Consider the following 25,544-nt stretch of genomic DNA (forward strand, 5'->3'; position numbering starts at 1 on the left):
CATTGTTCTTGGATTGCAGCATTGGGTTGATTCCTGCTGTTGCTTCTACTGTATCTGTACAGACTTTCAATGTTCTTTGTTTCAACACAAGTTTTCTTGGGTGGGTTCGTTGACATCCAACAGCCTGGCCTAGCTGCTAGTGCATTTGTATGACTCTGGGACAGGACAGTTTGGGGCAAGCACTGATGTGAATGGGTTCTGACTTAGAGGAAGATGGCATAATGTAAATGAAGTGCTATGGATGGGTTCTCCCAAACAGGCACTGGAGAATTGTAAAGGCCAGGGGGAACCAAATCCTGGAAATATCGTTTTTTGTGACTGCTTCCTCCAACTTTCAGTTTTAACTTCAATGGAAATGGATCATTATTATTTTTGTTACACCATTGCATATTTAAACAACTCAAATTGCTAGTTATGTCTTTTAATATGGTTTTACCCCAGAAACTATGAATATGTCTTATCCTGAAGATGGCTCTGTATAATTTATGGGAACATGATAAAGAGATTAATTCATTATTTTTACTATATTAAAATGTAGGTCAGATCCCAATTGCGATTCTGAAAGAGTGGGAGGTGGTAGAAGTCTCCAGGCTAAAGTGCTGTGCTTTGAAGTTGGAAGTACATGAGGGAGAAGTGTACATGTGACCTGCATACAAACTGCACTCTGAAAAGCTCTACAGTACAGAGTGAGAAGAACTAGAAAAATTAAAATACCCCACATTTTACGCTCTCGTCATCTGAACTAGAAGATTCTGAGATTGCGGATAATGAAAGACACTCCCTGATGGTGACATCAAGTAATTGCATATTAAAACATTGTTAAACCCAAAAACAAAAAAGTGTTATAATGCAGCTTACCAATCCTTAAATGTGGTGGCTGTATTCATTTTCTTTTTTTAGGCTATATTTTTATTCATTTCCACCAACTGATCAAGTCTTAGTTTGTCTCCACTCTGGATGGAGGAGTAAGGGAGAACAGAAGCTTTAAACAGCAGTATTTTCAATCTAAAGCCTCGTACACACACACGGTTTTCTCGGCAAGAAAAAGCAAGAAAACTGCTGGCAGAGCTTTCTTGCCGAGTACACCGTGCGTGTGTACGAGGCTTTGAGGTTTCTCGTCAAGAAAACTGCCCAGAATCTCGACGAGAAAAATAGAGAACCTGCTCTCTATTTTCTTGTTGTGGCGAGAAACCCGAGCATGTGTATACTTACCTCTCCATAGAAACTCGCGCATGCTCGAAATGACTTTGACGCATGCTCGGTAGCTTCCAAAGCATAGGTAGGGTGAAGCAAGATGGTCGACGACGCCTTCACCCTACTCGTCATAGTCAATGACGTCACCGCGTTCGTGCCATTCCAAAGAACAGCGGTTCTTTTGAATGGTGTGTCTGTACACTCGGCCAGCAAGAGAATCTTGCCAGGAATCTCATCAGAAAAAACAACTTTTTTTTTCTGGCAAGAATCTGTTTACAGGGCTTTAGGAGAAGATATTGTTAGACACCCTTGAACAGCAGAGATAATAGTGTTAAGCTGGGTACACACAGTGTGTACAGCTGTGTCTCCGACAGAAACCAGTCTAATGATTGGCTTTTGTTGAAGGGACATGCTGGAAAACCAGGGCTTGGGATACAGGTTTTACAGAAATGAACAAATTAATAATTGTAACACCCGTCTGTGTTCAATGGTTTGTCTTAAAGCTCTAACTCCAATAAAAAATGTATAAGTTTATACAAAGTAGTGAGAGGGAAAAAAGGGAAAAAAGGGAAAAAATACTTTAAGAGCCCACTGACTCCGGTGAGACTTTTACTGATACCCTCCAGAGGGTACCTGAGCAGGTTGCCAGAAATAAAAGTGCATACATTAAAGAAGCGCAGACCAAACGGTAAAAGAGTCCAATTTAATTTATTGGTTTTGTGCTAAAAGACAGACAACGTGTTTCGGGGGTCAAAGAATCTCCCCCTTCATCAGGGCTTCAGTTAAAAATGAGAATCTTGAATGGAGGTCTTATCTTGAGTGTTCATGCAGATGCTGACGAGTAACGTTTCTACTCCAGGAATCAGCTTCCCTGCACAGATTTACACAGAAAGTCTTACTTTGAGTCTATTCAAGGTTCTAATTGTTAACTGATAAAGGGAGAGTTAAAGCTCAAAACACGTTGGCTGTCTTTTAGCACAATAAAAAAGTGAAATTGGACTCTTAACTTTTGGTCTGGCGCTCCTTTAATGTATGCCCGTTTTTAATTACCTCAGCTCCCCCTTTCTGACAGGTAATATTTTGCTATTTAGCACTGCGCTAATTTAACTGGTAATTGTGCGGTCATGCAATGGTGTGCCCAAACAATATTTATATCATTATTTTTTACACGGATAGCTTTTCTTTGATGGTATATAATTGCCACTGTTTTTTTTTACATAAATGATAAAAAGGAAATTTTTGAAAAACAAAAGTATGCAATAAAATTTTTGAAAAAATCTAATTTCTTCATAAATTTTGGTCAAAATGTAATCTGCTACATGTCTTTAGCGGGTGGTAAACTAAAGACTAAAGACATGTAGCAGATTACATTTTGACCTAAATTTATGAAGAAATTAGATTTTTTCTAAAATTTTATTGGATACTTTTGTTTTTCAAAAAACAAAATTATACAAATATTGCTTGGGCACACCATGTGATTGGACACAATGCATCATAATTCACATAAAGTCCATTATCTCAAATGTTCTTAATAGTGAATTAAAGTTCCATCTTTCTAAAGTGCCAAGCGCTGTAAACTCAAATGTGGTGCAAATCGTTCTCCCCTCCTGTGTGCCCACTCACTCACCAGCTGCTATGGCCTCCCAATGACAGGAGTCATATGCACTTTTGCAAATATCCAAGGTCTGCTGAGCTTTGTAATCCTCCTTTGTCACTCCAGCTTCTACAGACTCCCAATGACAGGAGTCATATACGCTTGTGCGAATATCTTGGATCTGCTGAGCTTTGTAGTCCTCCTTTGTCAATCCTTAATTATTGGGCAATGGGATGCTTGTACATGATGTAAATAAATGGCAGAGAAAGATCCACATAGCGTAATTCCGTTTGATTATAAAATCAAATAGTTTAAAATATATCCACTCACATGGTATAGGAAAAAAAAAAGCATAAAACCGGAAACCAGAAGTCCACAACGACCTGCGTCTCACTGGTCGGAAATTACATTACCACCCGCTGTTATCTGATGTATTTTGCCTCTCCTACAGGGCATTATCAAAGATCCTTTGATAACGCTATGTGGGAGGGGCGAAACGTGCCAGGTGACTGCAGGTGGTGACGTAATTTTCAGCCGATGTGACACAGGTCATTGTGGACTTCTGGTTCCGGTTTTATGCCTATTTGTTTCCTATATGTCAGTGAAGCAGTGTGCTTGGAGTGAGAGAGACATCAGCACGTTGAGAGTAGAGCTTCATTGCTGGATTGTGGCCTGCTGGGGTGAGCTCAACCTAATGAAAGACTGTAGCTCTGGCTAGAGCTGTGAACTGTGCCCATAAACCTGTTTGCTACAGAGACTGAACTTTACCCGTGTGTGCAACTGTGTTACTGCCCGTCATTTTTCTATTAGACTTACCTTTTGCTGAATAAAGCTTACTTTCATTTTACTGGACTGTCTCTGAGCCAGCTGTTCACCCATCTGATCCCTTACACTTTGCCCGCATTCTCCACCAAGTGTAAGGGATCAGAGAGGTGAACAGCCAGCTCAGAGACAGTCAAGTAAAATTAAAGTAAGCTTTATTCAGCAAAAGGTAAGTCAAACAGAAAAATGCCAGGCTTGTCATCGGCCGGGACCTGCTGACAAACTCTTGCTGTGTAAAATCAGAGCAGGTGTCGACTGGGTGCGCGCAAGCACGCACCCTAAACCTGGAAACGGGCAGCGATGTACCAGTAGATTGTTGTGTCTGTACTGGCCACAGTGCATTTCGGGTGGGTAGTCTGCCTCCAGAATGACCTTTATTCTGAGTTTTTAATTTTAATTAGCTTGCTTTTCCACATGCTTGGATTTTGGGCCAATTACAACATGAATCTAAGTAGAGTGAAGAGTTAATCTACTGTGCTTTTATATGCTTTTACATTAACATATTTTGTTTACCAATTTGTTGTTAATATTATTTGTTTTTTTTATTTGAAGTATAAGCAGCCGAGACCCGCAGCACTGTTACTTAGCAACAAGGAGCTGCAGGTCCAATGTATTAGAAGCCTACCCATTATCTGGTTTGACCCAATATGGTCTCTCTAGACAACAGTCAGGAAGCTTTAAAGAAGAAGTTCACCCCAACACTAAAATATGTAAATCTACAGACATCTACAATCTAACGCTAACCTATTTAGCCCCGTAAAGAAGAAATCGCTATACATACCTTTTGAAGCCTCTCCGGTCTAAAGCTCTGCAGAGGACACAGCCGACAATGGTTGTGAAATGAATAGGAAGTGATCTCACCCTCGTACACACGGCCGGACTTTCCAAGAAAAAAAAGTCAGACAGGCTTTTTTTCTCGGAAAGTGTGGCCATGTGTAGCCTCCATCTGACTTTTTTTGTCCCAAGTCCGACGGACCTTACATAGAGAACCTGTCCGTCAGACTTCTGGAAGTCCGACCGTGTGTACGAGGCAATAGAGTTATTATAGGGCTCATGTTGTCGGCTGCCTCCTTTGCATCCGCCTCCACAATGAAGCCGCCGCTGACAGCTCAGTGTGGGACCGGAGCAGCTTTAGAAAAGGTATGTATTGCGATTTTTTTTTACAGGGTTAGATAGTAGACATGTGCACAGAAAAAAAACATCTTTTTTTTCTTGTTCTGTTTCGTGTCGTTCCGTAGGTTCGTTTCCGTTCGTTTTTCGTAAGACGCCTGTTTTCCTGTTCGTTCCCGTTCGTTTTTCGTACGATGAGATTTTTTCGTATTCCGATCGTTTCGTATTTTTTTATTACCGTTTTATTTTCGTACATGCGGGATGGTTCGTTATTCTGTTTAATTCATGTTCGTTACTTGTTAGACAATAATTTTCGTGAATTTTCATCAATGATTTGCATTCTGTGTTTTGGATTCCTTTTTCTGTTTGTGTTTTCGGTCGTGTGTTTGTGTGACATCTATGACAATTTGTTGTGGATGTCATGTGGGCATGTGACTGAAGATACGAACAGAAAAAGGATTTTCGTCATTTTGTACTTTCGTAAATATATCGCGGGATTCGCGGCACTTTCAACACGCGGCTCATCCATATTAACGATTGCCCCATACACTTGGTCAGACTTTTTTAACAAAAAACATAAAAACGATCGTTTTCCGTTCGTTCTCAGAAAATTTGTTTGTTTTTAAACTCCATCAGAAAACTATTTTTGGGTTCAAAAGTCTGGCCAACTGATCTCCCTTCAGATGAAAATCCACAGAAAAGTTTATTTGGCTTTACTGTACTACTCAGCACAAAAGAGAAGCTGCTTTACTAACTACACTCACTGCCCATTCAAAAAAAGAAAATTACATCTGTGGCAAGGGATTTGCATTCTGTGTTTTGGGTCCTTTTTCTTTTGATGTTTTCGGTCGTGTGTTCGTGTGACATCTGTGGCAAAAGATTTGCATTCTGTTGAATCCAAAATACGAACAGAAAAAAGGAATTCAAAATACAGGGCGCGGGTCTTTTGTTGTGGATATCGTGTGAGCATACGACTGAGGATACGAACAGAGAAGGGATTCAAACAAGATACAGAATGCAAATCTTTTGTTGTAGGTGTCATGTGGACATACGGCTGAGGATACGAACAGAGAGGGGATTCAAACAGGATACAGAATGCAAATCTTTTGTTATAGATGTAATTTTCGTTCTTTTGCCGTTTTCGTTTTGTCGTATTTTCGTCAGATCGTTCGTTCGTATTTGCGGTTGTTCGTTATGCGGCTCATTCGTAATCCCGTTGTTTTCGTATTTTGGTGCTTTAATTTTTTCGTATGTACACATTATTCTGCGGGTACGAAAATGAACATTTTCGTACGAAAATAACATTCGTACGAACGGGAATGCACATATCTATTAGATAGGTTAGTGTTAGATTGTGGATGCCTGTAGATTTAAAGATTTCAGTGTTAGGGTTGACTTCTTGCCTACTGGGCCCTTCTACCTCTTCCTGCCCAGGCCAATTTTCAGCTCTCAGCACTGTCGCACCTTGAATGACAATTGCATGGTCACGCAACACTTTACCCAAACAACATTTTTATCATTTTTTTCACACAAATAGCGCTTTCTTTTGCTAGTATTTAATCACCACCGGGTTTTTATTTTTTGATAAATAAACAATAAAAGACCAGAAATGTTGAAAAAAATATACTTTTTCATAGTTTCTTATAACATTTGGCAAACAGGTCATTTTTCTCCTTCTGATGAGGCTGCCCTGATGGGCACTGATGAGGCTGTACTGATGGCGTGGCACTGGTGGGCACTGATCAAGAAAAACTGATGAGGATGCATTGATAGAGAGCATTTATGGGCACTGATAGGTGACATTGATGGGCACTGATAAGCAGCACCGATAGGTGACACTGATGAGGAGGAATTGATGGGCACTGAGTGGCAGCACTGATGGGCACTGTTGGGACTAAACTGATAATCAGTACACTGATAATCAGTGCCCTGATTATCAGTTTACGTGTTCCTTCCTTAAAGAAGCCGGTTTACATTGTTTACATTGTGCTCAGCTGTGATTAGACACAGCTGATCACTTGGTAAAGAGCCGCTGATTGACTCTTTACCTCAATCTGTGATCTGCAGTGTCTGGAGGACACTACGATCACAGAGCACGCCGCCCGCACCTTACAGCGAGCATGCGCAATTATGAGAGGACGTCATATAACGGCCTAACAGAACAAGCTGGCCACACTGTAGCCATCATTCAGCTATAGCGCGGTCAGCAAGTGGTTAAAGTCAAAATGTAAAATCATATATTCTCTTTCACATTGTATTTTAAAGAGTAACTCCACTTTTGTTGGAGAAAAAACACTCCCCTCTGGGTAATCTATGTACATTGCAAGGATTTTAACAAACTTTGTTGCAGATTCCCAGGGCCGCTGATAGGGGGGGGACCACCAGTCCTCCTGTAGGGGGCCCGGGCTCACAGGGGGGCCCAAACAGCAGAGGAAATCAGTGTGGTCGGATGAAGGGGCAATTACAGGATGCCCTATGTGACTCTCTGCAGCAGCTGAAAATCGGTTTCTCTCCCTCCCACCGACTTTCAGTTGCTGCAGGGAGAGACACAGACACAGCTGCCGGCTTCCCTGACCCATTTAAAAAATAACAAATTGTAACCCTGTATTGTTTTCATCCCTTGTATAATGTAATACAATTCTTGGGAAAAAAATTGTAAAACAAATATTTTGTAAAAATTGTAAAATATTTTTTTTTCAAAACATTTTAATGTTTTTTTTTTTTTTAAATTATAAAATGTTTTTGTTCAAAAATGTAAAAAACAATTAAAAAAAGGGCTAATTCACACAGCTTCTCTGTTATCTTTGTCTCCGCTAAGAATGATTTTAGTATATTTTAAGTGAAAATCTTGTTTTGATATATTTGAGGGGGGCCCTGCCAGGTAGGCTGTATGGGGCCCCGTGATTTCTAACAGCAGCCCTGCAGATTCCTACCTTTTGTTATTCTGAAGAAATCCCTGTGTGTTTGTCTGTGCCCATGTTGGACAGGGAGTCTAATGGGAGTGGTTTCATAATTATCAATCAGCTGCAGCACCTACAGAGCTCTAATAAGGAAAGCTGCTGGGCCTGAATCCCTTTAGCTGTTATTTCCTATTGGAAGTACCTCACAAAAAAATACATTTTTGTTGCAGGGGATGCCTGAAATCTGACTTGTATCTTAGTGCAGACTTGTGGGAAAATTGGTGAGCCAATCACACAAGCAGGAAATTATGTTTCTGGGGGGTGTTCTGAACACACTCTGTGTAAAGAACACCTTTAGGTAGCCATATTGGATTGCATTTTCAGAAAATTAGAGCTGCAGATTGAAAAGCAAAGGTCATTTTTAATAACATTTAATTCCAATCCGACTTGTGTCGCAATTGTACACGCTATATTATTTTTTTCTTTGCGTGCAATTTTTTCCCCACGAAAGTGGAGATACCCTTTAAGTATTTCTAGCCTGCTCCAATGAATCTGAACGTCTGATTAATCTGAAAGTTTGTAAATGTCGTTTTTGAAGATCCCTACATATTTATGTACATATATATATATATATACACGTATACATATAAGATCCCTACAAATTTACCCTGATGCTGGGAAACATGGAAGGAAAAAGGAGAAGAGGATGACAGAAAACAAGAAAACAAGATGGATGGATAGCATCATCAAAACGATGAACATGAAGTTAAGCAAGCTCCGGGAGGCAGTGGAGGACAGAAAAACCTGGCACTCTATGAGGTTACGAAGAGTCAAACACGACTAATTATGTGTCACTATGCCCTGTGATTATGCACTGCTGTGTCACATATTTCACAGAGCCTGCCTTCTGAACTACAGAGTTGCTGAGAGAAGGAGTTTCAGGAGGCGGAGTCAGTACGGGAATCACAGCTTGCAGGCAGTCCATGGGACCATATGTAGTCCTTAGAAATTAAAAGTAAACAGAGGGGAAGCCACAAAGCATACAGGGAATCCAAGTTGTCTAAATAGATACCCAAGAGACAGGCAACATGTAAGGATATTTTTCAAGAAAAATTGGACTGTCAAATATGACTATTGATCACATTGTTATTACAGTGCTGATGTTATCAAATGAAAGTGTATGCTGTGACCATAGAACTCCTTTACCCACTTCCGAACCGGCTCTTGTACATATACGGTGGCAGGATGGCTTTCCTGCGCAAATCGCCATATATTTACGACGGCTCCTTTTAGAGCCATAGCAGGGGGCGCGCGCCACCAGAGGCACGCTCAATGCAATGATTGACGTGCCTGACAAAAACTTCCCCCCGGCTGGTAAGGCGCGTCACGAGTTTCCGTAACTAGCTGAACTGCGACTCGGCTCTATACGGCGCCTGCGCAGTCAGCTCTACACGGCTCCTAGTCGGTGCACAGGAGCTGTATAGCGCCGTATAGAGCTGACTCGCAGTTCGGCTAGTTTTCGGAAACTCGTGATGCGCCTTATCCATCGGAGGGGGGGGGTTTGTCAGGCACGTCAATCATTTGGGCGAAGTCCCAGAGGACGTTGCGCCACTGCATAGGAACGCCTACTCCCGCGGGAGCTAGTACCAGGAAGCCAGGTGGAAAATAGCGATAATACCATATGTACACCCCCAAAAAACAAACAAACAGCATACTGTACATGTTTAAGGTATACAGAATGTAATGTTATATACTTGTTTTTTGGGTGAACCTCCGCTTTAAGTAAAAAATAAATAAATTAGAATATGGTTACAAGGGAGAGTCTCAGGCCAACCATCATGACGACCTGCTCCATAAGGTACTACAACTAAATAAACTCTATGAAAGAGTTTACAGAGCGATGTTCAGAAGTAGAGTTTGTTACCATAAGAAGTGGGTCATATTGGGGGTATGGAGTTTGTTTATGATGGATACTAGGTAAAGAGGTTTCCCCAACTGTGTGATAGTAGCTGATTGCTCTCAGGGTGCAAGAAGCTACAGAGTTAAAATGAATGAGAGCATAGGAATAGGCTGGATGAGCAATTTTTTGGGGTTGGCACGTGACAAGGAGACAGGTACAGTAGGGATTTTATTTCTGGTCAGATCCTCATCAAAATAGGGGCCAGTATTGCCAGCTCGCGTATGAAAAAATTTGCAAATAATAATAATAACTAGAGCTTGTAAAACTACAAGCTGTCAATTTATTATTTGATTTTTTGTAAAACAAAAACTGTCATAGTAAAGCCTTGTACACGGATTTCCGTCAGACAAGGACTTTTGTCCGAAGGGTGTTGGCCGTGAACTTGTTCTGCAAATACGAAACTATGTGTTTTTTCAGCTCTTTAGCATCACCCTTTGGGCAACTTCTGCTAATGTTGTGCTATGGTTAGCATTGCTTCTGAGAATGCGTGTTTGTACTTTGGATTTTTTCCGACAGACATGTGTACACACGATCGGATAATCCAACATCGCATATTTGTTGTCTGGAAATTTTAAAGCATGCTATCCAACATTTGTTGTCCGAAAATCCGACAACAATGGTTCGATGGAGCATACAAGCGGTCATATTATCCGACAAAACCCTGCCATCACACAATTCCCGTCGGAAAATCCGATCGTGTGTACGGGCCTTACGAAGTAAGCTCTTATAGTAGGCAGATCTTTTTAGGTGGGTTGTTCTTCTGCCCACGAATGTCAGAAAAAAAAAATGTTATTTCATAACTATTGCCTTTGTCAGCAAACCAGACAATCTTCTGTTGCTATAGAAACCACAACCAATGATGCATCCGTCACCATACAGGGAATAAACCTTATGGGAGCCATAAAAGCCAGCTTCCCCAAGTTTGATATCTAGAATATCTCTCTGGATGAAAGGTTGAGAAATACCACCAACTGTACTGAATTTCTCAGTCCTTCCAAATAGATTTGGCACTACTGTCATGAGTGAGAGATGCCCAGAATGATTTGGCATATGACTGGAAACATGTTCACCCTTGGATAAAATAGCGCTGACCTTGGTGAGCATTTATGGTGACATCACTCCAGATGGGGGATGTGGGCAAGTAGCATCAAGGTCACCTTATGAAGCCTGCTTTTGAGAAGCTGTGTTACATGAATTGCAGGCATCGTTAAAGTGATCTATTGCTCTTACTTTATCTATGCAAAAGTGCAAAAAATTCAAACTAATTTTTTTCATAGTCATTGTTTGATTACTTTACCTGATTTAGCAGGTTCTTTTCTATCCTTATATATAATTATTTAATGCATGGGGCATGCAAATGCACCAGATTGCAATTAAAGCAAAATGAAACCATCCAAAGGAAGCTACCATTTTAGCGTTGCAAACCTTCAGATGTCTGGTGTCATAATTGATCACATGTGTAGCACCGTGGAAACTGCAGACCAATTAGAGGCCAAGGTGGCAACTTTCTCACCTGTAAAAATAAGGAGAGAGCAGTTGTGCTTTAGGCTAGGTTCACACTGCCGTGAATTTGCCGCAATTTCAGGGAATGCCAGTCTATAGAGCTGAATTTGCATCGCACACGGATCAAACTCGCACAGGACCCCTTTTTCCTGCAGCTTATATTTGCAACGCATTGATGATGTGAACGGCACTAATGGACAACAATGTTATTTTAATGACTTGCGAATTTGAACAATCACAACGACTCGAATTCGCAAAGTGTGAAGCAATGTGAACCTAGCATTAAAGCAGGAGTTCACCCGAAATTTTTTTTTTAACCTTAGATTGATGCTCATTTTGTCTAGGGGAATCGGGTAGTTTTTTTAAAATCGAAGCCGTACTTACCGTTTTAGAGAGCGATCTTCTCCGCCGCTTCCGGGTATGGTCTTCGGGACTGGGCGTTCCTATTTGATTGACAGGCTTCCGACAGTCGCATACATTGCGTCACGAGTAGCCGAACGTCGGTGCGGCTCTATACGGCGCCTGTGCACCAACGTTCGGCTACTTTCGGAAAATTCGTGACGCGATAGATGCGACCGTCGGAAGCCTGTCAATCAAATAGGAATGCCCAGTCCCGCAGCCCATACCCGGAAGCAGCGGAGAAGATCGCTGTCTAAAACAGTAAGTACTGCTTAGATTTTAAAAAAACTACCCGATTCCCCTTGACAAAATGAGCATCAATCTAAGGTTAAAAATTTACTTTTCGTGTGAACCTCCATTTTAAATGTAAGCCTAATGTTTTATTGCAGTGTACCATATTTCATCATTCTGATTACTCTACAGGAGTGGTCCTCAAGCCTTGTCCGTTGCCTGCCAGCTGGCCCTCCTGTACCAAGCCCCATTAGTTGAAAAGGGGGCCCGAAATTGAAGTAACTATGGACCTGGTTGACTATGCACCCTTGAATGTAACCCCTCTGTTTGACTTAAAAGCAAAACGCAGACATGGTCCAGATTACCCTTAGGGGTGATGGGACGCATAAACGTAATAAAAATTATCATATTACCCAAGATTCTATACATGGTGTGGCATGCCCCCCTATACATTCCCATAAAAATCTTTAAGCAGATGGAAGCTATCCTGAATTCATTTGTCTGGGGTAATGGTAGACACAAACTAGCTTGGCAAATCCTAAAAAAACACACAGATATGGGGGGGGGGGGAGGGGGTGTATCCCTCCCGGACCTCCAGGACTACTTCTTAGCCTCTCAGCTATCCCACATGTATCACTTCCACACGTCGGAAATGCAGCGCTATAGATCCTTGGTTTGTGGCAAACCGGGACACCCGGCGTATACACCCGTCAAGGCCATCCTTCGCGGGAAAAGATCACCCGGTTCCGCCACACGGTATAACTTGGGAATGCTGACGCACCACCAAAGGGTATGGAAATTATCCCTTAATTACAGAATGAGGGTAAATTTCACTCCCACACCCCACTGTGGCTTAACAACCATATGCCGGAACTGGAAACAATTCCAGATTCGGTAGTCTGGGCTAGATATTGAATTCTGTATTTACACCAGGTCCTGACTAATTCCGGACTCAAGCAGTTTCAGGCCCTTAAAGAGGAGTTCTCCCTTCCACACCAACTGGCTTTCAAATACCTGCAGCTCTGTCATACACTCAGAACCCAGCTACCAAATCTAGATATAGGGCCGGAACCCCCCAGTACTGAATATAGTTTTGGGGGACGACCCCTCTAAACTTATCTCACAACTGTATTACACAATCAGACAATGGGGGGTAGTTTCTATTACCCACAGGGCCAAAACTGTGTGGGAGCTGGATGTTGGCCCCATAGATAATGCTGACTGGGGAACCAAGTCAAGAATTCTAGAGGGAACCAAGACAGTGCCTCCCAAGTTGTCAGATAGACTGACCCAACTGTATATTATACACAAAGCTTACCTGACACTGATGAGTGGGGGAAGGGTTCATATATATATCATATATGTCATATTTACAAGTCTATTCTTTTCCTGCATGAACATATTGAGCGATCAATACCGATCACTCCTGTGTCCACTCATCACTGATGCATGGTAAAGTTTATTTACTATACTTCAGTTTGTAAATGAACAGGAAGTCTCAGAGTTCTTGCTATTCATTCATCTGTACAGCTGAGGCTGCAGAAAAAGGAAATTGATACATTTCACACAGATAACTCTGGCTGTGTGAATGAGTGAATTGTTCATGCAGTTGCAGCCCCCCTGTCACTCCAAGCGGACACAGCGACTGTATGAACACAGATCCTAATTCGGCAGGTGTGCAGGTAATGGGTGAGTGGCCCTGAATGCACACTGTCTTTGTTTGGGGCTGTACACCTGCACCCACACATCTGTCCAATTAGGACCCGTGGCTGTGTGCAGGCATCTGCTGCGTCCCTGTTGAGTAACATAGGCTGCCTGCACATAGTTCCAGAGGGCTCCAGCCACATAAACATACCACTGATTCACACTGTACAGGCCCCAGTGCCCGTGTGAATGAGCCCAATATCTCACTTAGCAGGAATATTGTTGGGTATGTGTGCACTAATAATGATTCTAGTGTATTTTTAGCAAAAATATAATTTGATATTCTCGGGGGGATTGGTATCAGATAGCCTGTATGTGGCTCCATGATTTCTAACAGCAGCTGTGCTTGTAGCATTATTGATCTTCTACTAACAATGGTGCATTATTCTAAGTGGTGCATTTACACCACACCTCCCAACTTTTTGAGATGGGAATGAGGGACACCTATCAGCAAAAGTATGCAGGCATAGGACACACCCCTTGCCACGCCCCTTAAAGGAGAATTGTACAAAAAAGCAAGATTGGGTAAACCCACAAGTGCTTTTTTTTTTACCCCTACTATTCACTTATAATTCCTTTTGGAAATTACAAATGCAGCAATTCAGAAATCAGATGAAAGGTTTAGCACTGGGAAACACTTTTTGATAGATAAAAAGTGCATTTTATATATAACAGACCAAGATGAGGAAAAAATTAGGAAGAATGAGGGACTGAGGGACATTGTTTCAAATCAGGGACAGTCCCTCGAAATCAGGGACAGTTGGGAGCTATGATTACACCATTGACGGGGCACTATTCCTCCTACTGACACTCATAACCAACCCTGTGGCTTTCCTTACTCCCACTAAAAACTGATTCTTGGGCATTGTTTACTCCCACTAACACCAGGGCAATTTCTGTTCTTAGGGCAGAATACATCCATGCAGCATTACAAACAATGATATACCGTATATACTCGAGTATAAGCCGACCCGAATATAAGCCGAGGCACATCATTTTACCACAAAAAAATGGGAAAACGTATTGACTCGAGTATAAGCCTAGGGTGTCCATCTGCATGCCTCACTGTGCCTCACTTTGCCTCATCATGTCCATGCCTCAATGTACCCATGCCTCACTGTGCCCATGACTAGACTGATGTTTAACATGGGAGAAATGGGGCTACATGTGTGCCAAGTTCCGGGTCCAGGGGACCTACGACCGGCTGGTACCGGGTCCCCAAAATCACCAGAGAAATTACTGTTTAACATGGGAGTCTATGAAAGGGGTGTCCGGCTTTGAAAAATCGGTGCTCCCCGGCGGTAGGTCCCCCGGGCAACAAACTTTGCACACTTGTAGTGGAAGAGTGGGGCTACATGTGTGCCAAGGGGTCCAGGGGACCTACTGCCAGCCGGTACCGGTTCCCCAAAGTCCCGGAGATCAGGCGCAAAAAGGTGACTCGAGAATAAGCCAAGGGGGGCATTTTCAGCACCAAAAATGTGCTGAAAAATTTGGCTTATACTCGAGTATATACGGTACCTGCCTTGGAACTAGCATTACTTCCGGGCATCAAATCATGACAGCAACCAACACTGGACGTATACATTGCCTGTAACAGGTCACATTCAGTGTGACAGGTTACAGCTAGTTTGACATTTGCATGTAAAGTATATAAAAGATGTAATATAAATGTATGCTTCAAAATGCAATTATAGATAGAAATACTAAGACTGATTCCATTATTGAAACATAAGATTCAGCTACAAGCATAAGAACAAGTTACAATTTGTAGATAGGATTTCACAGAATCAATATGATTTGGTTCCTGTAATTTGCTTACCTTCTCTCTTGCAGTGCTGTGCACAGTATTTTGAGTCAACAGTTCATATCTGAAATATTAAATTTTTTAGCATCTTCTTGGATATAAATGTAGTAACAAATTTCCAAGTCTCCTAATTTGATTTATTTTTATTTTGCCTAAGCAAAATATCTAATGGCAGGACTAGCTTAAGGGCTACTGATGCCGTAAGCACAGCCCAGTGATGGTATCCCTTAGGACCCTCCATTAATAACTGAAAAGACATGAAAGCAGAACTTTACTTACCTGTTCCCCAGCACTGCAATGTTCTGGAGATCCATGCCAGCAGCTGACATCTTCAGCCCAGTGGGAATCCAGGTATCAATTTCAACTATTTCCATTGGCTGGGCTGAGATGATGTTCAGTCATCCTGGCATTGCTGAAATTCGTACACTGGGCTGCACATGAATCACTCAGTGGCTCCCACTGCTGTCAATCACAACTTAGTGAGCCAATGAGGAAAGAGCAGTGAGAGGTGGGCCGAGCCACCACTCTATGGCCCCGTACACACCATAGAATCCATCCGCAGATAAATCCCAGCAAATGGGTTTCAGCGGATAGATCCTATGGTGTGTACACGCCAGCGGATCTTTATCCGCGGATATTTATCCCCTGGGATGGATTCCAGCAGATCGGATATTCGCTGACATGCAGAACAAATCCATCTGCTGGAATCCATCCCAACGGATGGATCCGCTGGTCTGTACAGACTCACCGGATCCATCCGTCCTAAGGGATCCCCCGCATGCGTCGTAATGATTTGACGCATGCGTGGAATTCCTTATATGACAGCGTCGCGCACGTCGCCGCGTCATAATCGCGGCGACGGCGCGACACGTCATCGCCAGAGGATTTCGGCGCGGATGTGTACACGCCATCGCATAGAAATCTGCTGAAATCCTCGAGAGGATTTATCCGCGGAAACGGTCCGCTGGACCGTATTCGCGGATAAATTCTCCCGTGTGTATGGGGCCTGAGTGTCTATTAGTGCTCGGGTGTGAGCACGCACCAGTGTCCCAATAGCAAGTTGCTTGCTATTGGGGGCACTTGTCAAGGGGGAGGAGCCAGGAACACTGGCGGGGGACCCCAGAAGAAGAGGATCGGGGGTTCTCTGTCAAAAAACATTGCACAGAGCAGGTAATTATGAAAGTTTTTAATTTATTTTTTTAAATGCTGAAGCTTTAATACCTCTTTAATGCAGAAGAGGCATAGCATGTCTCTTCTGCATTAAAATCCTGTCTGTTTACTTTTTTTTTTTGTGTAAAGTTACACTTTAAAACTTATTCTGTGGATTTCCAGAAAGCAGTAACAGTTTTCCAGTGGTAGTTCCATTTAAAAATCTAACAATATGAACCCAATGATGGCCTCTGGCACCAACAATTTCGATGAGGAGGCCCAAAATAAATCTATGCAAATCAGTATTTATTAAAGAGGTAAATGCATAACATCTAAAACATAACAGTAATGTTCCGGGATAGATTGAATTTATCACATGTAGTGCTGAAGAATATAAATATGGTGTATTGTCTCTTTTATGTTTCCTAGCTGAAACTTGAAATAACCCCTGTAACACATTGGGAAGGATTCCGTTGGGAGGGGGAGGGGAAAGGGGGTGGGGGGAAAATAGGGAGAAAAATGTTTGTATATGTTTTTATATATGTATGTTTTGCAAATTTCTCAATAAAAAATGTATCTGATAAAAAAAAAAAAAAAAAAGGTAAATGCAAAGACAAAATTAGTTACAGATTATGTTGTATAGTGGTTCCAAAAATGTACTATTCTAGAAGCCTGTAGAATGCAAATGACATTGAATCTATTGTTATTAAATTATTATACAGGATTTATATAGCGCTTGCAACATAAGGGCAGACAGTACAATTACAATACAATTTTAATACAGTAGGAATGAGTAGGACTACATAAAATACATTTTTAAAACTGTCATTTAAAATAATCGTGTGTGGGCAAAATGTAATTTTATGTCTTCTGAAAAATGACCAAAAAAAAATTCGAACATGCTTGAATTTTTTATGACATTTTTTAAAATGTAATTTTTTGTGTCATAAAAAATGATCGTGTGTGGGCAAAAATGACGTTTTAAACCCGCACATGCCCAGAAGCAAGTTTTGAGACGGGAGGTAAAACTACCATTCATAATGGAGTAAGCACATTCATCACACTGTAACAGACAAAAAAGCACGAATTGTCTTTTACTAACAAGTAACCAGCTAAAAGCAACCTCAAGGCAAATAGAACTTCCCCTTTAGAGTGCCGTCACTTTTTTTTTCATTTTCAGCAGTTATTTAGGGGAACATTTATAAATGGTTTCCTAGGTATTCTTTAGAATTCTGTGATGCCCTGTACACACGATCACCTTTTGTGATGAAAAAAAATGTCATTTTTTATCATGAAAAAAAATGTAATTAATAACACACCATCGTTTTTGAAAAATGATGGTGTGTGGGCAACATCATTTTTAATGATGAAGTTGGAAGAATTACATTTTTTTTCATGATAAAAAATGACATTTTTTTTCATCACAAAAGGTGATCGTGTTCATACCTAGGAAACCATTTATAAATGTTCCCCTAAATAACTGCTGAAAATGAAAAAAAAAGTTTGAACATTTGTAAACCTTCTTCAGTTTTCTTTCAGGCGCTGCAACTTAAATAAAGCCCTACTCCAGGATAAAAGCATAGATCAAAATCAAGCAACTGACTGAGGTTTTTTATTTAGGAACAATGAGGGAATAATAATAAGGGAAATAACTTTGATAAATGATAATTCAAAATAATTATTATTTTCTGAAGTAAGAAGGTAGACCAGCCCCAGACTAGGTAGACTATGGGCCAGATCCACAGCCGGCGAGCGCAACTTAACTTTTCAGAGTTAAGTTACACTGCCGCAAATCTCCCAAGTTAGGTGCTGATCCACAAAGCACTTACCTGGAAATTTTGCGGCGGTGTAACTTAACTCCGTCCGGCGCAAGGCGTTCCTAATACAAATGGGCGATTCCCGTTTAAATTAGGCGCGCTCCCGCGCCGGACGTACTGCGCATGCTCCGTCGGGTAACTTACCCGATGTGCATTGCGCTAACTGACGTCGCTCCGACGTAATTTGCTTAGACGTTAACGTAAATGGCGTCCAGCGCCATTCACGAACGTCTTACGCAAACGACGTAGAGTTTAAAATTTCGACGCGGGAACGACGGCCATACTTAATAGGGCTTAGTCAAATAGGACTCAGCCCTATTTTTACGCGGCGTAACTCGACGTAAACGACGTAGATTTAGCGCGACAGGCACGTCGGAACGTTCGTGGATCGCCGAAAGTGTTCATTTGCATATTCTAGGCCGGCCGCAATGGCCTCGCCACCTAGCGGCCGGTCTAGAATTGCATCCTTAAGATCCGACAGTGTAATTCAATTACACATGTCGGATTTTCTGCCTATCTATGGTAAACTGATTCTGTGGATCAGTTCCATAGATAGAAACAGGGATACGACGGCGTATCAGTAGATACGCCGGCGTATCCCTTTTGTGGATAACCCCCTATGGGACTGTTATGTGCCTGCATGGCCAGGAGAGAGAGGGAAGTCTATGGTATGTAAAGAAAATACATGGAGGCTGCAGCCGTCAAATCTCAGTAGGTAAACATCTTATGAAGGGGCGTTCTGGCTGGGGGTTAGTCAAGGCGTTAAGCAGGCTGACTAACCCCCAGCCAGAACAGGTCGGATGATGTGGGCCAAGCTTACTGAGGAGGAACAGGAAGTGAGAAATTCAGACAAAGAAAAAAATATTTAGAAGGGAAATCAAAGGAAAAAGTTAGTGAACCAACAATGCACTATGTTAAAGGAACCTATTTAGAAAATAAAAAACAAACATTTACAACCCCTTTGCTGGTTAATTCAACCCTGTCTCAAGGCCAAAATGAAGTAAGAAGTTGGAATGAAACTTTATAAAGGCCTTGCAGTATGTACAGTAGTACACTTGAGCCAGAGTCAAATTAACACCACTTTGGGCCAAAGGCAGGTAAAATCCTTGGACCCCAGCTCTCATAAATAACTTTTCATCTGTACCATAAGGTTCTATATACCAGAATGTCTGACTGTAAGTTTAAAGCCTACTGTATGGTCCCTTAAGTGGTGGATTCCCCCAAGCTGCAGTTCTTCATTTTAAACGTAAACTGTTTAACATCAATGTGCAGTGGAAAGAATCATGTCCTTTTACTGATGGATGGTGGTTCTTTATCTTTGTCTTTTAAGGCTAAGATAGGAGTTCATATTCTTATCTGCAACCCAGTAGCTGAAAAGAAGACACTCTAATGCCAGTGCACAATGATGAAGGATGTCTGCAATTTCATGACTCAGCAAACTTCCTCTGGCTGCCTAGTATTTGCATTATCTATTTGCTGGATTCTCCATGGGAATACGAGTGAGAACCTTATGGTTATAGCAGTTTTGGATCTTACTAAGCAGTCAGCTGTTAGGTGCACATGGGATACCACATATATCATTTCAGAATACCTTCTTGTTCATGCCCCATTTGGAGGTTCTTCAATAAACATTTGATACCATTGTGTGGGCACCACAGTGGCTTATGCCTCATTCACACGTAGAGGATTTCCGACGGGAAAAGTTCCCGTCGGAAATCCCAAGGGGAAAGCCGAGAACCTGCTCGGTTCAGTCTTTCCCCTACACACGGCCGGTTTTCCCAACAGGAAAACTGTGATGGAGCTTTGGCTGGGAATCCCGGCCATGTGTATGCTCCATTGCAGTTTTTCCCTTAGGAAAACTGCCAAAAACTTTGGAAAAACTGCGAGGAGCATACACACGGCCGGGATTCCCGGCGAAAAACTCTACTCCTACCGTCAGGAAAACTGATTATGTGTACGAGGTTTATGTCGTTACCATGTCTGCCTTGCAGCACTAGGGTAATTGTCTGAAATCTCAATCACAGCACTATCTGCTTGGAGTTTGAGTATTCTCCGTATGCTTGCATGGATTTCCTTTCACACTCCAAAGGCCATTCTGGAGGTTAATTGACTAAAGTTCTAAAGTAGCCCTTGTATGTATGTGAGGTAGGCAACCTTGGATTGTTAAGCTCCTTGAGGGCATACCTTCATGTGAATGTGCGATATAATGTATATATCAATTGTTTTTTGTCTGCTCTATTTAAATGTCTAATAATAAATATCAGTGTGGGTTCTGCATTATATGCTGCTCAGATTTTACTGGAACTAGGTTTGGTTCATGCTCTGTGAACTAAATATTTTCATAAATTTTCTTAAGCAAAACTAAACACACATTGAAGAAAAAAGGACTACACATGTAGGGATCTACTGCACTCTGCTGTTAGCTGCTAATATCACATTGTTATGTATAATTATTAATTAACACTTCCTGTCTCAGAGAGAAGCTTTGAAAACCCCAGAAGGAGGAAGTGGGGAGGGAGAGGCCGAGACCTGAACATGGCCAATACACACAGGCTGCTACTGCTAATGTGTTTTCATCCAGATCAGAAACAGAGACTATTGGGCAAGTATTTCTATGTTCTAATAGTTTAACTGCTGCTTCCCATACATAGCTTCTTCAGTGACATACTTTTTTCTGTCCTATTGTTATTATCTCACATGCACAGCGCTAGGTAACTTGGTCTGTTCTACTGTATGTATGTAGTGGTCACCTTGCTGTATGTTAGCAAGTGAACCTGTTTATTGCAATACAGTTTTTATGCAGCTCCTGTTATTTTAGTTAACCTTGTCCCCTCTGGTCTGGGATTCCATAGCTAGTTTGAGCTCAAGGCTCAATAACTAGCATTGGCTAGGGCCAGGTAGTTAGAGGTCCGATGCATGTCAGATTAGAAAGTATTAGGGAAAGACTAACGTGCAGAGTAGAAAGTACAACTCTGCATTCCTAGGGAGAGACTAACGTACAGAGTAGAAAGTACAACTCTGCATTCCAGTGTCACACTGTGGTTTCTGCTTGTGAGAAGCTGTGTTCCAGGCTGGTTGGACAACAGTTGGAGGATCTCCCCACTGATCTTGTCTATAGGTCCCTGACACAAAGACAGACACTGCATCACAATCATCCTCAGGGGCCCTACAACTGGATTTTGCTTAAACTGGACTTTGCTGCAACATTCATCTGGAGGTATCTCAATCAATAAATAATCCAGGAATATGTGTAAAATTCCATCAGGACTCCTATCAGGCTCTTTGCTGATAATACCTGTATTTCTATTTAATGCATGTACAATTTTTAATCTTTTCCTATATAAAGCTTGTATTATTTCCATACTGATGTGTATCTATATACGTATGGTTAATGGTATACCATGTTTCCCCGAAAACAAGCCTGGGTCTTATATTAATTTTGGCAACAAAAGACATGGTAGGGCTTATTTTTGGGGTAGGTCTTACCATGTAATGTGCTGTCTTCTATCCATTTCTCTCTCCCTGCTTGTTGGAATCCCCAGTGTGAACTGCGTTTAAATGCTTGTAAAATCCTATAATTTACTCTATTACAGTAGAATATAATGTGCAATGTGTGTGTGTTTCTATAATATAATTGTGCCAAATACCTTTGTTATAGCGGCGCACTGCGCTTCTCTAACCTGCCGGAGTTTTCTACCCCAGAATCATATTACAGAAACACACACATTGTACATTATATACTACTGTAATAGAGTGGATTATAGGATTTTACAAGGGCTTTTTTTCGGGGTAGGGTTTATATTGCAGCCCTCCTGGAAAATAATGCTAGGTCTTATTTTCGGGCTAGGTCTTATTTTCAGGGAAACATGGTATGTGGGTTGCAATCCCAATTACTCAGATTACTGGTTAATTTTCCAGGAAGGGAACCACCTCTGTTTACAAAAGCACAGGTCCAGGGTGGAGGCATTGCAACTTTATTTTCAAACCCACTCTTACACTTAGTAAAGGTTCTGGTTCTGTTATTTTAGTTAGTTAGTTTTCTGGTAAAGTTAATCTTGACTAAAGTTAGTTCTGCATGGAAAATTCATGTTTGAAACTGGTTCCTGACTCAAACAGAACAAGCATACCTTTTGCATTAAAGTGCTGGTAAACTAAAAAATAAAACAAAAATCTCCCTGCAAGTTAAAAACATCATGTGCAAGTATGCATTGCATACTAGCACATTATGTAAGACCTACCAGAAAGCAGAGCCCTCCAGCGAAACGCTATCACGTCTTCCTTCTGGGTTCGCAGGCTGTGGCCACTGCAGAGCTTTCTCTCTATTGAAGACACACAGTCCATTGAGAGCGCAGTGCGCATGTGCCAATTACGTCACTGGCGCTGCTAAAGTAAATATCTCCTAAACAGTGCATGTTTAGAAGATATTTACTGTACCTACAGGTAAGCTTTATTATAGGCTTACCTGTAGGTATAACTTATTAAAAGGCCAAAACAGCAGCCGTATATATTATAAAACATAGAAGTACATTTGAGATGGCCTAAAATTAAACAATATTAGCTGTCATGACCATAGGTGTGCCCAGCCTATTGCATTAGGGTGTGCACCCTAAAGTTTAAAAACACATGTGTGTGTATACATATTTATGACCCTAGCACATCGATTTCCCTGCCAGCACAGTGAAAGCGAAGTGCGTAAGCACTTCTCTTGTGGCAGAGTCGGTAAGAAGGAGATCGCTTCTATCTTGTCTCTGGTACACAGGGTGATAATGCTAATGCACATGGGGTGATTAGGGTGTGCCCAGGCACATCCGGAACACCCTGTGCGCACACCTATGGTCATGACGTATAACCAGATTTTTCATTGCATAGTTACTTCTGTGGCAACCATATATGAAGTGTAGCATGACACATCAATGGTATCTGACCTACACTACTTAACAACCAAGGCATGTAATAATAGAGATATCTTCCTGAACATTTTTGACTGATAGGTGAAATTTCTTGTCTTGTCATAGCAATATGAATCTCCTCTCCTTTAAGCTCACTTCACTTATACAAGTAAATATATATTCATGCAATCCTAGAAAACCCTAAAATAAAAGTGCAGATTATGATATCCAATAATTCGGTCCACTGCCCAAGGTACATTCCTATATTTGCAGCCAGATTAAAATGCCAGCTGTAACTCTCTTTGCCATATTTTATCTCTGCTTGGCAAAAGAACTATGCACACACTTTTGTGTATAGGCAGAATATATAGCATTAAACTCTCCATGCATAAGTGCTATGGCAGCAAACAATACGCTATGTAGTAACAAACAGATAACCTTGAAAAATGAGATGTATTTACTAAAAGACGCTATATAAAACCATATCACACCTTCTAATAATTACCCTCAAGTGCTTAATCATTTTATGGGCTCTAGATCCCACTTGTGATGCCAATTGAACGGATAATTACTATTAGGTGCAGTAATTGCCTCAATGAAAAGGCTAGCTGCATGTTTACATTCAACTTGGCAGTAAGAATTGTTATTCTACTAACGTGGCATGGAACACACAGGGAAAGAAGGTGACCTGCAAAACTGCTACGTGCTCAGAGGAGAGGAGGAAAATATCACACGATACAAAGACAACGAGAGAGACAATGAAATGGGCAACACGTTCGGAATGATATAAATGTCCCTTTTTTTTGGGAAGGTCAGCAAACTGTGACCATTTACTATGTTAGGGGTTATACTCTTTAAAACTGCCTAAGTGTGATTTAGGATAAAAAAAAAAAAAAAAAAAAAATCCTATCTTAAAAGCAGGGCACAGACAAACAGAATAATCATCGCAATGCCATGTACGGATGATATGCAAAAATGCACATGGTCATTTGACAGCAAGGATGCTGGAGGACCGAGCCATTGTTATGTGGAGGGAAGGAGTACCAAACACAAAGTAACACACAGCCAATTCTCTGTGTATTGACTTTAGAGACACAAGCAGCATCTCTCATACAATGATCTGCAATTACTACAGAGGGAGTGAATGACAAACATGCCAAAGCGGATTCCTGAATGACGGATGGACCTATTATTAAAACAAGGCAATAGCTAATAAGATTTCGATAGTATATCAGGACCTAATTATGCAAAGTAGTTATTTTATACCCAAGATGAAGCCGTTTTTTGATTTTGGTTTTTCTTTTCCTAAATTACAAGCGATGGTATTAAATATACATGCATTAAATAATGTTTCTATTGGAGCCTATTAACTATTAATCACTGTTAGCGCTGCAGAAAAAAATGGTTTAATATATCGGTGCTATGTAGATTGATTACAGAGCTTTCATTATCAGTTACGGTCTGCTCTGCAGAATATACTATAATAATTGATGGTGTGTATCAGCGGCTGGTAATATGTGAGAACACTGGAATACACGCTAGATCTAGATCCAACTGTGTGTCTGCAGGATCCATCCAGCTTGCCTAGAGAAGTGAGAATTAATTGCTGCCATGCTGAATCCAAGTTTGAAGTTACTCCAGTGTTTTCTAGGTATTAGAATGGAGGGGGAGTGAGAATAAATTCAGCATGTCAATTAAAGGCTGCTGGCAGAAGGGAAAGAATTGGTAAAAGTTGGTTAGTCCAAGACAATGGCATTACCTTGATCCGCACATAGCAGTGGGTGCCTAGGAAAGGGTCATTTAGGCAGCTCGGGGTGACCTCTCTGGGGGTCTTCTTAAAGGTCCTCTTTGGCCCCATTAGAATGCTGCAGAAAAGTTTGACGAACGCAGTGCAAGCGCAGAGCAGGCAATAGGAGTACACCAACGTCCAGAACGCTGCAGCACGCAGGCAGCCCGGCAGGCTGTCCACAAACAGCGCCATACTGTGCCCAGGCATCCAGCTTAGAGAGGACACCCTCAAGTGGCAAGGAGAGCTGTGCGAGAAGTCATGGAAACAAGGGGAAGAAAAGAGAGGAGGAGGCGATGAGGGAGAGCGAGGGAGTGACTAGAGCTTAGTGCTGTGACTGATGCTGCTGCCTCTTAAAGGGAACAAATGAAAATAGGATGCAGCCTTGACTGCATGTTCTGTTTCCAGCGTAACTCCTTTACATCTACATGTTCTGAATGCACAATAATATTCTGTCCTGGTATATAAAAAACACAAATTTAGGATCATTCTTTTTTTTTTTTGTAGTAGTAGTAGTAGTAGTTTTATCATCAGTGGTAAATATAATAAAGTGCACGTTTCGGTACTATCAATGGACGTTTTGTGGCTGATTTACTAAAGGCAAAAAGACAATTCAATTTGCAAGGGAATTTTCCCTTAAAGCTTAAAAAAGTGAACCTCCGCTTTTTGGATCCCTCCCCCC

The 25,544-nt window shown here is 41.4% G+C and overlaps 1 protein-coding gene across 1 annotated transcript in view; it reads right to left on the reverse strand.

Annotated features, from left to right (window-relative positions):
- The window catches only part of EPHX4 (epoxide hydrolase 4), an 85,288-nt gene extending 60,139 nt beyond the window's left edge, over positions 1-25,149 (reverse strand). The window contains exon 1 of the mRNA XM_040360037.1: positions 24,836-25,149. Coding sequence (XP_040215971.1) covers positions 24,836-25,072 — 237 coding nt within the window. The 5' untranslated portion in view covers positions 25,073-25,149. The remainder of the gene's footprint in view (positions 1-24,835) is intronic.
- Between the last annotated feature and the right edge of the window lie 395 nt (positions 25,150-25,544).

The sequence above is a fragment of the Rana temporaria genome, chromosome 7, assembly GCF_905171775.1.
Source record: "Rana temporaria chromosome 7, aRanTem1.1, whole genome shotgun sequence".
NCBI lineage: Eukaryota > Metazoa > Chordata > Amphibia > Anura > Ranidae > Rana > Rana temporaria.